Below are 14,168 nucleotides of genomic sequence, written 5' to 3'. Positions count from 1 at the left end.
AGTTCAGACATTAATTGTAGCCTTTTCCACCGTCGGATAGAATAATCAAAACTCACGTGGAATCCATCCAGTCAACTGAGAAGTATATCAAACTACATGGAGTACGGTTCAATGCCAACAGACACTCGAAGAATTGCCTATCCATCAGATTTCAGGAACAAGATCCCCTTTTGCTTGTATGCAATTCTGGGATCTACTTAAATTTATAATCCACCCAGAAAGCTGAGAGATAATCTGCATAGTCAGCCGAGCACAGTGAAATGTAACTGTCCTGAATCATTGTGCAGCCTGACTGTTAGATCAGGGATTGTTCTGCTGTGAGTGACAATGCAAACCCGAGTCTACAACATTATTGGAAAGGGAGTTTGGGTGAGGATGTGGAAAGGAGGAATGTGAAAACACTTGGGGAAAGGGTTGGGGAAAGGGCTGAGAGTGGAGGGCTCCAGGCGAAGAGTTAGTGCAGGGCGACTCCGCACTGCACTGGGATTTCAGCTGCCCGCTAGGCTCTTTAAAATAAACCAGGGCAAAAAATAATTAATTCTTTAACTTAGACAATTGAGGGGGAATGGGGTTGGGGTTGGGGTTGGGGGGGGGTGCAGCAGAGTGGGGTCGAAAGCTGCTGATATTGGATCAGCCGTCTGTTACACATCCCAGCACGGAGGTTGCACAATCTGCATCGATGCGATAGAGAGAGTGGGATACTGACTCTAAGTTAAAAAGCTACCCACTCCCCAGGGAAAAGTGTCAATGCAGAATGATGGAAAATTGAAACTGGGCTTTGTTGGAGCAAAACAAAACCCAACGAGCAGATTACAAAATTAAAACAACCAGGCGTGGTTTTGTCTGTGAAGACCCACAACAACCATTTCACACTTGTTTCAAAAAAAAACATACTTACAAAAGCAGCACCAGCCCTATCACCAAACCGCAACCGCCCCCACAAGAAGCTAACTTTATTATTATTTCTACGTTAGTTATTTCTGCTGGTGATAAAGTCATTATCTTCACTTCAGCATTTGGCAGCCAGGTTTCTCAAAGGAGCAGGTGAAACCACAGATGGGCTCTTTTTATTGGACTGTGGCTGTTTCGCCAGAAGGGACTCGCCCTTCATCGTCTTCGGAGCAGATCTGACCGCGTACGGCTGCACCCTTGGAGACTGCGGGGTCGTGGCCTTGGATTGCGGCAGCTTGACCACGGCCAGCGGAGTCCTGGGAGCAGGCGTAGGGCCGCGAGGCAGCTTCTTCCCGCCCGGCGAAGGAGGGGCCTTCGCGGATGCCTTCTGGATCTTCCCGGCGCGGGGCGAGTCCCTGGTGGCCGCGGGCGCGCCCTTCGGGGCGGAGTTCAGCGGGCGGGGAACGGGGCCGGCGTGCGGGAGGGGGGCCTGGGGGCCTCGGGCCGGTGTGAGGGGCCTCTTGGGGGCCATGGGAGACGTCAGGCCGGAGGGCTGTAAGCGTTTCCCGGGGGACTGCGGTGAGCCCGACGCTGGCTGGGTGGCCGAAAAGGGCACAGGCTCAACGGGGAAGCGAGGGGTCAACTTTGAGGCGGTGCCAGGATTGGGTGGACAGAATTTGCCCGCTGGTCTTTGGAAGAGCTCACATGAAGCCTTTGAAGGGGCTTGGTGAAGTCTGGGAGAGGGCCGCGCCTCCTTGGTCCTGAGCTGTGCCACACGTTGGGGGAGGCAGGATTGCTTCGCCGGAGATGGTGGATGTTTCGAGGACAGATATGATGTGGGCGCAGGGCACTTGGGGGCCCTGGAAGACGAGTCTGGCGTCGCGCGAGATAAATGCCTTCCCTCGGCGGCTGCTGGGCGAGACCCCGATTTAGACGGCTGCCCTGGCGAGGAGGGGCACTTGCAGTGGGCGTGGATTGTCTTGGGCGCGGACCATGGTGGCACATGAGGAGATCCACGACACGTCGCCAGGGGTTGCACCCTCCTGGTGGGGGATGGCAAGCTCACAGCCGGAGGCTTGGGGGTTTTTGCCAGGAAGTTCGGGGCTTCGGTAGAATCCTGAGAGATGCCCTTCTCGAACGCCATGATCTTCTCCTCCAGCATGGTGAAGTGCAGCACTCGACAAGGGTCATGTTTCAGAAGAAAGCCCTGGAGCGTGTCCCAACCGCCTCCCACACGCACCATCACATGTTTACCATGCAACATCTGCAAGTAAACATTTGAAAGAGTAAAGTTAATACTCGGCAACATCAATTTCTGGCTCATCCTCCAAACAGCATTTCACCCCATCTGGTACTGTTCATAATCTGCACATTAAAAAAAATAGATAATATTGCCAAATTAGTTACCTAATTTTACACATTCGGTACCGAGAGCTCCACCTTAGGAGAGGTATCAGGACATTGGAAAGGATGCAGTGTAAATTCACTGGAGTTATACAAGGAAAGAAAGCTGCTGGTTACAAATGAAGGCCTGAAAAAAACCCAGCGGTTTCTAAATCAGGAAAGGTTCACGGAGAATCTGGAAGGACTTCTTCACTGTGTAAGGTCTTTGAGATGGTGAACAATAAAAGGGGCTGTTTCCACTCACTGTGGAGTTGGTAATGAGAGGGCACAGACTGTTATCAGTTAAAGAACAAAGGGGGAGCTTGGGCTTATTTTAACATGGAGGGCGATTAGAACATGGAAGGTTCTAGAGGCCATTGAGGCACAGAAGCTGCACCATCAGTTGAAAGGGAATCAGTTAAGTGTTTCGAGAAGGAGGAATATAAAAGGGACAGGGGGAAATTGGAATAGAGCAGATGGGTAAGGAGCCAGCTCCAGAACAGGAACAAGGGGGTGACTGACCTCTTCCTGAGCTCTGTAATCCTACGATGGTGCAAGTATAATTCAAGGCCGAGACATAAGAGATTTAAATTCAGCAATTTGCTCCAAGTTAATCCTACTTGCCTTATGGAACAACGGATACAGCTCGCAACAGCGGATTCTCTCTAACACCGGCAAGGTTTCAGCCCCTCAAACCTGCTCTATTGCTCAGTTAGACCAACTGTAACTCGATTCCATTTCCTGCCTGGCTCCCTAACACGTACTGCACAAAAATCGAATCAACCTCAGCTCTGTCAGCTCCAGCTGACCCCCTGCACCAACAGCCTGTGGAGGAAGAGAGTCCCAGATTCCCATTGGTGTGGGGAGAAAACACTTCCCAATTTTGGACCTGAACAGCTCTCACTAATTTTAAGGTCATGCCCCCTTGTTCTGGTCTCCAGCTCAGCAATGATGTAAGTTGATGGTGCAGCAGCATTTGAGGGGCTGAATGGCCTCCTCCTGCGCTGATGTAATTATTAACACGAATTTCCGTCCGATGGCATACTGTGTACACTCCTAGCATCCCCTGTCCGGTACCCCTAGGTGTCTCCGAATAGGACCTTCCGCTGCTGTTGCTAGGTTACACTTGGGAAGCAGGCAGTGGGAAAACAGATAGAAGGTAGTTGCAGATTAAATCAAAACGCAGGAAATGTGATTTGGATGTTAGCGCTTTAATTAAAGATTGCACGTGGCTGGTGTTGGAGGAGATCAGCACACAGATATTTCATCGCTCCAGTCAACAGCTACCAGGAACACACAGAGGAAAGCTGACACTTATCAAATCCTTGCAAATCAAATTTACTTGCACAGCACTGGTAGCTAACATTGCCTGGTGCACAATGATCACCTCCAACAAGAGAATCTAACCATCGCCGCTTGACATTTGATGGCATTACCATCGCCGAATTCCCCCACTATCAACATATGATATTACCTTTTGACCAGGAACTGAACTGGACCAGCCATATAAATACTGTGGCTACATTTTCTCAGCACCTGCCTTTGTCAAGCACCTTAAGAATTTTAGATGTTTCAATGACATCGCCTCTATTTCCAGGAATATAGGCCTAGTTACTCAATCTCTCTTTATAGAACAATCCCCTCATCCCAGGAACCGGTCTCATTGCACTGCCTCTCGGGCAAGTATGTCCTTCCTGTAGGTAAGGAGACAAAGCCAGGCACAGTGCTCCAGCTGTGACCGCGCTTATTGCTCTGCCTTTCCATATCTCATTTTTAAGGGGGACAATTCATCAAGAGGAAGAGGACATAGAGAGTCTGCAAAGGGAGCTAGACAGGTAGACAAAGTGAGCAAAAACTTAACAGGTGGCGTATAATGTGGGAAAATGTGAGCTTGTCCACTTTGACAGGGAGAATCGGAAAGCAGCAACGTTTAAACAGAGAGAGAGATTGCAGAACTATACCCTACAGAGGGATCTGGGTGCCCTGGTTTATGAATCACAAAAAGTTAACATGCAGCTACAGCAAGTGATTAGAAAGGCAAAGAGAACATTATCCTTTGTTTATTGCAAGGGGAATGGAGTATAAAAGTAGGGATGTTTTGCTACAATTGTACAGGGTGTAGGTGAGGCCACATCTGGAGTACTGTGTACAGTTTTGGTCTCCTTAAGGATTTAATTGCATTAGAAGCAGTTCGGAGAAGATTCTTTTGGCTGATTCTTGGGATGAAGGGATTATCTAATGAGGCTAGGGTGAGCCTGTATCCATTGGAGTTTAGAAGAACGAGAGGTGATCTTATTGAAACATACAAGATGCTGAGGGGCCTTGACAGGGTGGATGCTGAGAGGATGTTTCCCCTAGTGGGCCAGACTAGGACTAGGGGACACAGTTTAAAAATAAGGGGTGTCTCATTTAAAATGGAGACGAGGAGAAACATTTTCTCTCAAAGGGTCGTTATATTGCGGAACTCTCCTCCCCAGAGAGCACTGGAAGCTGGGTCACTGAATATTGTTAAGGCTGAGTTGACTGATGAAGCAGTCAAACGATATAGGGAGCAGACAGGAAAGTAGAGGTGACAATGGGATCTGCTATGATCTGATCAAATGGCAGAGCAGGCTCAAGGGGCTGAATGGCCTACTCCTGCTCAAAATTCATATGTTCCTATGTAAGATCAGCCTTCCCAGTTACTAACAAACGGCTAGGGTGGGAGAGAGGGAGGGGGGAGGCGGGGGGGGGTGGTGCAGGTCAGGATTTTGGGTCTGACTGCAGACTGATCTCTCAGCTCCCAGCCTCTGCACCAGAATTTGCACAGAACGTTCTCCGAGCCAGCCAGATTCACCAGATGGCAAGCACCACTAACCTAGCCAAGCCAGTATGGTTCCCTATCGATCGAACCCACCCCAATTTATGGTGCGAGCAGGTTCAGGCTAAGAAAAGTTGGAGCTATTACTCAACCACTTCCAGTGACATTGAAAGGCCCAAAATACATTTTCAATGGGGCTGTTAGGTATTTTGCTGGTGCCCAAGTTCTAGCCCATGTCAGGACACCAGCAGGTAATCCATTCAATACTCAGGAGCGCTGTGTGTTCAGAGTTGTGGCCTTTGTTTGAGATGCTTAACCTTAAACACTTGAGCTTTTCCTCTAGATATTTGCTTTGGATTAATTGTCTTCAGCCAATCCCCGGCTTCCCACGACCACCATTGTGGGCCTTCATCTGCCAAGTTTGCCACACACTTAAAGGACCTCGTCACATATTGAAAATATCACACTCACCCACAGCTTTGGAAAACTGTAACTTATGCCAAACAGGTTTGTTAACCAATAACTAGACAAGCAAATAGAAGCAATGATACACTGTATGTTTTACAATTGTTGCAATAGGTGCCCTGACATTTTGTTGCTGATTATTACACGGAGTCTCTTTCTTGCTCCGTGGTCTATCCGTGATGGATCCAGATGTTCTAATTTTCATAAAGGCAGGCAAGAAAAAAATGCTCGGGACAAAGAGAATTTAAGGATGTGCTTCACGCTCACAAGGAGTTGCCAATCAGATTTAAGTACCTGAATAGACAAACCATCTATGCTCTGTAGCTCGTGTTATCAGACTGCCATGTCCTGAGTGGAGCTGGGTTTATAATCCCACAGATAGAACAAAATCACTACCATGGTACGTTTAGACTAAAAGAACATATACATTTGGCCATTAAAGATCCCAAGGCACTAGTGAGCATTCTGGCCAACATTTTTCCCGGAACAGACACTGCCAAAAAAACAGATTAATAATGTCACTGACCACGTTGCTGTTTGTAGAACCTTTTTTTGTGCAAAATGGATACAATATTCTGCTACAGTTGAAAATAATTGACTACGTTATTATAAATCAGAGAGCCAGTTGGTGAAGGGTAGTGCTGAGGTCGATCTTTACCTAGTCTTACATTTATTTACAGATTGAAGTGTTACAAGCATATACCACCTAACTCAACGGCATCACAGTTTCAAGAAGTGATTCTCCATATGTGCTCAAGTGAAACTCCAGTTAATGCCCACCAGCTGATTACAATTAAATACAATTAACATTTGACCTGCTCGGAGGTATCCTGAAAGATGGGTTAGGTGCTATATAAATGAAAAGTCTATCATTCTTTCAAGTAGCACCACCAGCCCAACAAACCAAGGGCTAATGTTTAGAATTATGCGGGTACCTCACCCTATATTTCACTGTGATCCACAGTTAATTCCTATTTATTTCAGTTCCGTACGTTCTCAGGAACAAATACTCACCCTGATGAAAAGAATCTTTTCTCCCAGTCGATAACGGCCTTCAGATAAAAACTCAATGGAGAATCGGTGTGAACATTTACAAGGGGGGTCATCAGCAATCGTCTTCACCTGGAAGAACATAATCAGTTTGCTGACAGTAAACAAAATTCAACAATGATCCAATGAAAAACATTGAGGTAACTGATTTGAAAAAGAGGACAATAGTTTGAAGTTCACAGAGTACGCTAAGGTCATGGTTATGTTACTGGGCTAGTAATCCAGAGGATTGGATTAATCATCTGGAAATGAACATAAGAACTAGGAGGAGTAGGCAATTCAGCCCCTCGAGCCTGCCCCGCCATTCAATACGATCATGGCTGATCTCATCTCAGCCTCAACTCCAATTTCCCGCCCTCTCCCCATAACCTTTCAACCCGTTACTAATTAAAAATCTGTCTATCTCCTCCTTAAATTTATTCAGCGTCCCGGCATCCACTGCATTCTGAGGTAGTGAATTCCACAGATTCACCACCCTTTGAGAAAAGTAATTCCTCCTCATCTCTGATTTAAATCTACCCACCACTTAGCCTAAAAATATGGCCTCTCGTTCTAGAAGTGAGAGTTCAAATCCCTCCCAAGCAACTTGGGGAATTTAAATTGTTAATTAAATAAGTCTGGAATAAAAAGTAATTGTGACCATGAAATCACCAAATCGTCGTAAAAACCCATTGGTTCACTAATGGCCTTTAGGGGAGGGACTCTGCCAACCTTACCCAATCTGGCCTATATGTGACTCCAGACCCACAACAACGCAATTAACTTGTAACTGCTCTTTGAAATGGCCTAGAAAGACATTCAGTTGTTTTTTTCATTCTTTCATGGGATGTGGGCGTCGCTGACTGGGTCAGCATTTATTTCCCATCCCCAATTGCCCTTGAGGTGGTGGTGATGAGCTGCCTTCTTGAACCGCTGCAGCCCATGTGGTGTTGGTACACCCAACAGTGCTGTTAGGGAGGGAGTTCCAGGATTTTGACCCAGCGACAGTGAAGGAACGGTGATATATTTCCAAGTCACGATGATGTGCAACTTGGAGGGGAACTTCCAGATGGTGGTGTTCCCATCTACCTGCTGCCCTTGTCCTTCTAGATGATTGCGGACGTGGGTTTGGAATGTGCTGTCTAAGGAGCCTTGGTGAATTCCTGCAGTGCATCTTGTAGTAGATGGTACACACACTGCTGCTGCTGCGTGTCAGTGGTGGAGGGTGTGAATGTTTGTGGATGTGGTGTCAAACAAGCGGGTTGCTTTGTCCTGGATGGTGTCAAGCTTCAAGTGTTGTTGGAGCTGCACTCATCCAGGCAAATGGACAGTATTCCATTGTACTCCTGACATCTCCAACAAGAGAGAACCTAACCATCACCCCTTGACATTCAATGGCATTGCCATCACTGAATCCCCCACTATCAATATCCTGGGGGTTACCATTGACCAGAAACTGAACTGGTCATATAAATACTGTGGCTACAAGAGCAGGTCAGAGGTTAGGAACCCTGTGACGAAAAACTCGCCCCCTGACTGCCCAAAGCTGGTTCAAGAAGGCAGCTCACCACCACCTTCTCAAGGGCAACAGGGATGGGCAATAAATGCTGGCCCAGCCAGTAACACCCACATTCCATGAATGAATAAAAAGATGTCCACTTGCTAAAGGTATGGACCAAATTTAAAATGACATCATTTAGCTTCAAAATGACAATGTTGAGGGTCAGAGATTTCTGTAACATTTCCAACACACGCCAATGGCTGGTGGTAAAAGTGGGGGAGATTCATGGTCAGCCATGTGATGGAAAGGAAATTGGAGCCCCTACCATCACTATCCACAGCTACTTCACAGCGTGCAAAAGTGCAGATTGGCACAGCAACTCGGATCCCTTGTGGGGGGGGAGTGGAGAGGGGTAGGGGGTTGCGGTCCAGTTGACTGAACAGCCTGTGTGAATGTTTGGTGCGAACAGCATGGGATTGTTCTCCTGAGAACAAAGGAGCGGTTAAGGACAGATTTAATAGATTGTTCAAATTTAAGTGGGCTTTTGATAGAGTTGATATGGAGAAACTGTAACCAGAGGACACAGGTTTAAGATAGTTGGCAAAAGAACCAGAGAGGGAGCTGAGGTTTTTATTATTAAACACAGCGAGCTGTGATCTGTAACGCGCGGCCTGAAAGGGCAGTGGAAGCAAACTCAATAGCAACAATGGAAAGTGGAATTGGATAAATGGGGGAAGAGCAGGGAAGTGGGACTAATTCTTTCAAAAAGCTAGTACAAGGGTGATGGGCTAAATAGCCTCACCCTGTGCTGTATGATCTGCTACAGGCTCAGGCATAACGAGGAAAGCTGCAGTGGCAGAAAGCTTTGGGAACCACACATCCGAAGTTACTTGAACCTTCTGGACACGCTACCCACACCACATGTCACATTGGCAAGACACGAAGACAGAATTGACAGAATCAGAGTTGGGGAAAATCAACTTGGAGCAGGTCACAGATTTTCAGTAAATAATTCAATTTAGTCAATTACTTGTACTTCCCATGGTCTTTGATGTAAACTTGAAACTTTCAGAATCACAGGATTGTCACAGCACAGGAGGCCATTCGGCCTGCCCTGTCTGTGCTGGCTCTCTGAATGAGCAATGCACCAAGTGCCACTCCCCCACCTTCTCTCCAGAGTCCTGCACATCCTTCCTTTTCAGGTAATAATCCAATTCCTTCTTAAGTGCTTCGATTGAGTTTGCCTCCACTGCACTCTCAGGCAGTGCGTTCCAGATCCTAACCACTCGCTGCGTGTAAGTGGTTTTCCTCATGTCACCATTGCTTCTTTTGCTTATCAACTTAAATTTTTTTCCCCTCTGGTTCTCGATCCTTTCACGAGTGGGAACAGTTTCTCCCCGTCGACTCTGTCCAGACCCCTCATGATTTTGAGCACCTCCATCAAATCTCTCCTCAACCTTCTCTTCTCCAGGGAAAACAGTCCCAGCTCCTTTAATCTGTCTACCCAAGTGAAGTTCCTCATTCCTGGAACCATTCTCATGAATCTTTTCTGCACCCTCGCTAATGCATTCAGACCTTCCTTAAAGTGTGGCACCCAGAACCAGGTGCAATAGGCCAGATTCAGGCACCATTTATAATAAACAAACAACAGACAGAGATTAAGACCAACTTACGGCTTGGTGAAGCTCTTTGTTGTGACAACATGGTTTTGTACTTTCTACCGGAATCAGCTGTTCAGAAGTGGTCAACAGCGTTTCCTCAAGTTCAATTTCCTTCTCCAGTTTTACCAACACTGGAGGTTCCACACCATACCTGCAAATTCAAATTAAAGACAAAATAAACCAGCACTCCTGAATATTAGAATGCCAATTAAAGGATAGGAATCCCTCTATAAGCTGGCTGAAAGGTCCAATTACACAGAATCTACAGCCCACAAACAGGCCATTCAGCCCGACTGGTCCATGCTGGTGTTTTGGTCCACTTCCTTCTGTCATTCTCCGTCTATAAAACAGAGCTCATCAAAATCTCTGCTGCCCATGACCAAACTCGTACAAAGACCCGTTCACCCATCACACTTTTGTTTGATTTCCTTTGGCTCCTGAGCTGACAACATCCCGATTTGAAAACTTTCATACTTTCTTTTCAAATGGTCCTCCCCTTCTCTGTAATCTCCTCTTGCCCTGCTGCTCTCCCAAGAACTCTGTGCTCCTCCAATTCTGGCCTCTTATGCATTCCTGATTTTAATCGCTCCACCATTGGTGGCCATGCTTTTAGCTGCCTGGACCCAAAACACTGGAATTCTCTCCATAAAGCATTTTACCTTTAATGCACTCCTGTCATTTAAAAAAAAAAAAATTTCACAGGATGCAAGTGTCACTGGCAAAGCCAGCATTTGTTGCCCATCTTAATCGCCTTTGAACCAAGTGGCTTGCCAGGCCATTTCAGAGGGCAGTTAAGTCAACCATTGCTGTGGGTCTCGAGTGACACGTAGGCCAGACCAGGTTAAGGACAGCAGATTTCTCCCAATAACGGACAATTGTGAACCAGATGCTCCTGTGAAGTGCCTTGGGATGTTATGCTGTTAACTATGCAAGTTTTGTCAATATGTCAAAAATCTAGCATTAAATCAGTTCTCACTGTAAATTCCCTTGTCCACACTTATTATGGGAATTGCCTTCATAAACTTGTCATGTTGTAATGTCAACCTCCCGCCTCTAGGTGCTGCAGTGACTGCCACTGGTGAGAGGTTGTAACTGCAGCGTGACAAGTCGTTAAGTGCATTTTATAAAGACAGAACTTGCAATTTTAAAATGGGGTCTGAATTTTGTCGCTGCGCTCCACTCCAGTTATTCTCTGCCAGGGCACCGTAATATCCCTTTAGTGGAGGAAAGCTGCTGCCCTGACCTCGTTACCGCTAATTTCTTTTTGCTGCGCGTGTCCCGTTTGTGCACTGCGCGGTCCCTTTAAGACTACTGCCCAGCCACTCACGTGCACATCTTAAAGAGAAGATCTGAAGAAGAGTCGACTCGAAACGTTAACTCTGTCTTTCTCTCCACAGCTGCTGTCAGACCTGCTGAGTTTTTCCAGCAATTTTTGTTTTTGTCTCAAAGAGAAGTGTTTGCGCATGAGCTACGTGGTACATACCAGAGAGCTGCACAGACGTGCATCTTAGAGGGAACATTGGTACGTACCCAATCTGCATCTATACGTGACTCTAGCCCTCACACCGACGTGGCTGACACTTAACCCAATGAAGAGGGTGATGTCGGATCACTGCCAGTGGGCAGTTCAGGAAAGGGCAACAAATACAGGCTTTGCCAGAGGCGCCTATCCTCACTTCAAAACTCCAAGGCTATAATGCTCTTGACCACTTGTGCAACCCTTGAATGATACTGGGGCTAAAAGGGTCACATTACGAGGACAGGTTGCACAGGCTAGGTTTGTATTGCCTCGTGTGAAGAAGATTAAAGGGGTGCAGGTCCACGGGAAAAAAGGTAGAGGAGTGACACTGGGTAAAATTGTTCTAGTGGAGGGCCAGCACAGACACGACGGGCCGAATGGTCTCTTTCGGTGCATTAACTATTCTATGATTGTATCCAATTTTTTAAATTTATTCTTTCATGGAATGTGGGTGACACTGGCAAGACCAGCATTTGCTACCCATCCCTAATTGCCCTTGATCTGTGTGGCTTGCTAGGCCATTTCAGAGGGTAGTTAAGAGTCAACGACATTGCTGTGAAACTGGAGTTACACGTAGGCCAGACCATGTAAGGATGGCAGATTTCCTTCCTTAAAGGACATGAGTGAAAAAAATAGATTTTTGCGACAATGGATGACAGTTACATGGTCACCATTTTTTTCACTCTTCTTTATTAATTGAATTTAGCTGCCTTGGTGGGATTTGAACCGGTGTCCCCAGAGCATTAGCCTGGACCTCTGGATTACAAGTCCAGTGACATTACCGCTATACCACAGTCTCCCCCAGTTGAGATGTTTAAGAGAATTGATAGGGTAGGTCGGTGGATTGAGAGAAACTTCCCTTCGTGGGGGGTGGGGGGAGAGGGGGAGTGTGGTTGGAAGTGCAGGACAAGGGACAAGGGGACAGAGCCTTAGAATGAGAGCCAGGCTGTTCAGGGGCGAAATCAGGCATCATTTCTTCACACAAAGGCAACTGGAAATCTAGAAAATTCTCCCCCAAAGAGCTGCTGCGAACACAAGATGATAAGTAGGCCCCTCAGGCCTGTTCTACCTTTCACTATGATCGCAACCGAATTCCCACATTCAGTTCTATCCCAACAATTCCTAGATTCCATTAATATCCAGAAATCTATCGATCTCCAACTTGAGGCAGGCAGTCAATTGGAGATTTAAAAATTGAGATTGATATCATCTTTGCTGACCAAACATCTAAGAGTGATGGAAACAAGGCGGGTAAATGGAATGCTACGAGTATGAGGTTTAGAAGATTATGTTGTTTTGGGACTGCATCTTTAAATTTTGGGTACATGAAGACTGCCTGACAGTAAGTCTGGGTGGATTGATTGTTAGAGATCAAAGGAAGGCTTGGATTGTTTTACTGAGAAGGCGATGCAAGGTATTTACACTGGGAGACAATGGTAGCGGTCTCTGGGTTTGCAATGAGTAGACACAGTCCCCCAAGTCCCAGAAAAGTTATAGGTATTGGGTTGTAAACAGTTGAGCTGCAAACTGTCCATTTACTTATAAGATGAAAGACAGCTAGAACCAAAGATGAGTCTACCTGAATGCAACATTAATGTATTTCACATTGCCACAGGGAAAAGGAAGCCATTTTTGAGATCAGGTTACAGGCTTCCCAACAAATCAATGAACATCACAGACAGACTTTTTGTGTAGTCAGCAGAAAAAGGCTACTTAGCTTTGTGAGCTACCACAGCCCAATGCAGGAGGGAGATGGTCTCTAGTCGAAGACACACACCCTGAAGCATTTTAAGGATTCCAGGAGATATGGCCAGGGGAAAGAAGTGTCTCTGAAACAAGCTTTACTGCTGGTGATGGGTTTAAGAAACACTCCAAAAAAATGAGGAAAGGACTTGGAGATGGTCATTCGAAGTTACTCCTCAGTGAAACAGGGATATGGGAACCCATTGGAAGTTGGGAGCAACAGTAAGAAGTATAAAAAAAGGTGAGAAATATAAAAGGGAAATGTTCCTCTGTGGTTTAAAGAATAAGTTGCCTACAAAAATAAAGCTGTTTAGTTCTTAGTGTTTTTAGTCATTTGTTACAGTAAAAATTTTAAAACATGAAGTCTTAACATCATTCTTTCAGCTGCTGACTGGAAGTTCAAATTCCTTTTTTTTAAAAAAAATGTCATCGGTCTCTACAGGAATCATAACAGGATTTAAAAACTGAATGGTGGAAGAGGTTTCTCCTGATCCCATGTGTTCCAAACTTTTGGCAGATCGACTACCTGTAATAATAAATGTGATCACACTTACCGAGATACAATTCGCCCGATTTCAAGAAGACATAGACACACCTGTCGGGGTTGTTTGTGCAAAACTGGAAAAAAAAAGGATAAGAAAATCTAAGTGAATATCCATTAAAAACACCATTAAATGTCGGGTCCACCTGCTTGGGGATGTCTGTGCAGCATGGTGCAACAACAGAATGATATGAAGCTCTTTGATAAGCTGCAGAGGAGATTTACCAGAACGGTTCCAGGGAGTATGGATTTTGCCTACACACACACAAGATGCACTGCAGCAACTAGCCAAGGCTCCTTATGCAGCACCTTTCAAACCCACGACCTTTACCATGTAGAAGGACAAGGGCAGCAGACACATGGGAACACAACCACCTGGAAGTTCCCCTCCAAGTCACTCACCAGCCTGACTTGGAAATATATCGCCGTTCCTTCACTGTTGCTGGGTCAAAATCCTGGAACTCCCTCCCTAACAGCACTGTGGGTGTACCTACATCACATGGACTGCAGCGGTTCAAGAAGGCAGCTCACCACCACCTTCTCAAGGGCAACTAGGGATGGGCAATAAATATTGGCCTAGCTAGCAATGCCCACATTCTGTGAAAGAATAAAAATGGTTGGGGTTGTTCTCCTTG

General features: G+C 46.2%; 1 protein-coding gene across 4 annotated transcripts in view; it reads right to left on the bottom strand.

The window, feature by feature from the left end:
• Positions 1 to 826: 826 nt before the first annotated feature.
• The window catches only part of gas2l3 (growth arrest-specific 2 like 3), a 55,515-nt gene continuing 42,173 nt past the window's right edge, over positions 827 to 14,168 (bottom strand). For all 4 annotated transcript variants that reach the window (XM_078567554.1, XM_078567556.1, XM_078567555.1 and 1 more), the window contains 4 exons: positions 13,547 to 13,610; positions 9,743 to 9,881; positions 6,554 to 6,661; positions 827 to 2,155 (listed from right to left, as the gene is read on the bottom strand). In XM_078567554.1, coding sequence (XP_078423680.1) covers positions 1,010 to 2,155; positions 6,554 to 6,661; positions 9,743 to 9,881; positions 13,547 to 13,610 — 1,457 coding nt within the window. In that variant the 3' untranslated portion in view covers positions 827 to 1,009. The remainder of the gene's footprint in view (positions 2,156 to 6,553; positions 6,662 to 9,742; positions 9,882 to 13,546; positions 13,611 to 14,168) is intronic.

The sequence above is a fragment of the Cetorhinus maximus genome, chromosome 22 (assembly GCF_964194155.1).
Source record: "Cetorhinus maximus chromosome 22, sCetMax3.hap1.1, whole genome shotgun sequence".
In the NCBI taxonomy this organism is placed as follows: domain Eukaryota; kingdom Metazoa; phylum Chordata; class Chondrichthyes; order Lamniformes; family Cetorhinidae; genus Cetorhinus; species Cetorhinus maximus.
This window is presented reverse-complemented; position numbering and strand designations above follow the sequence as displayed.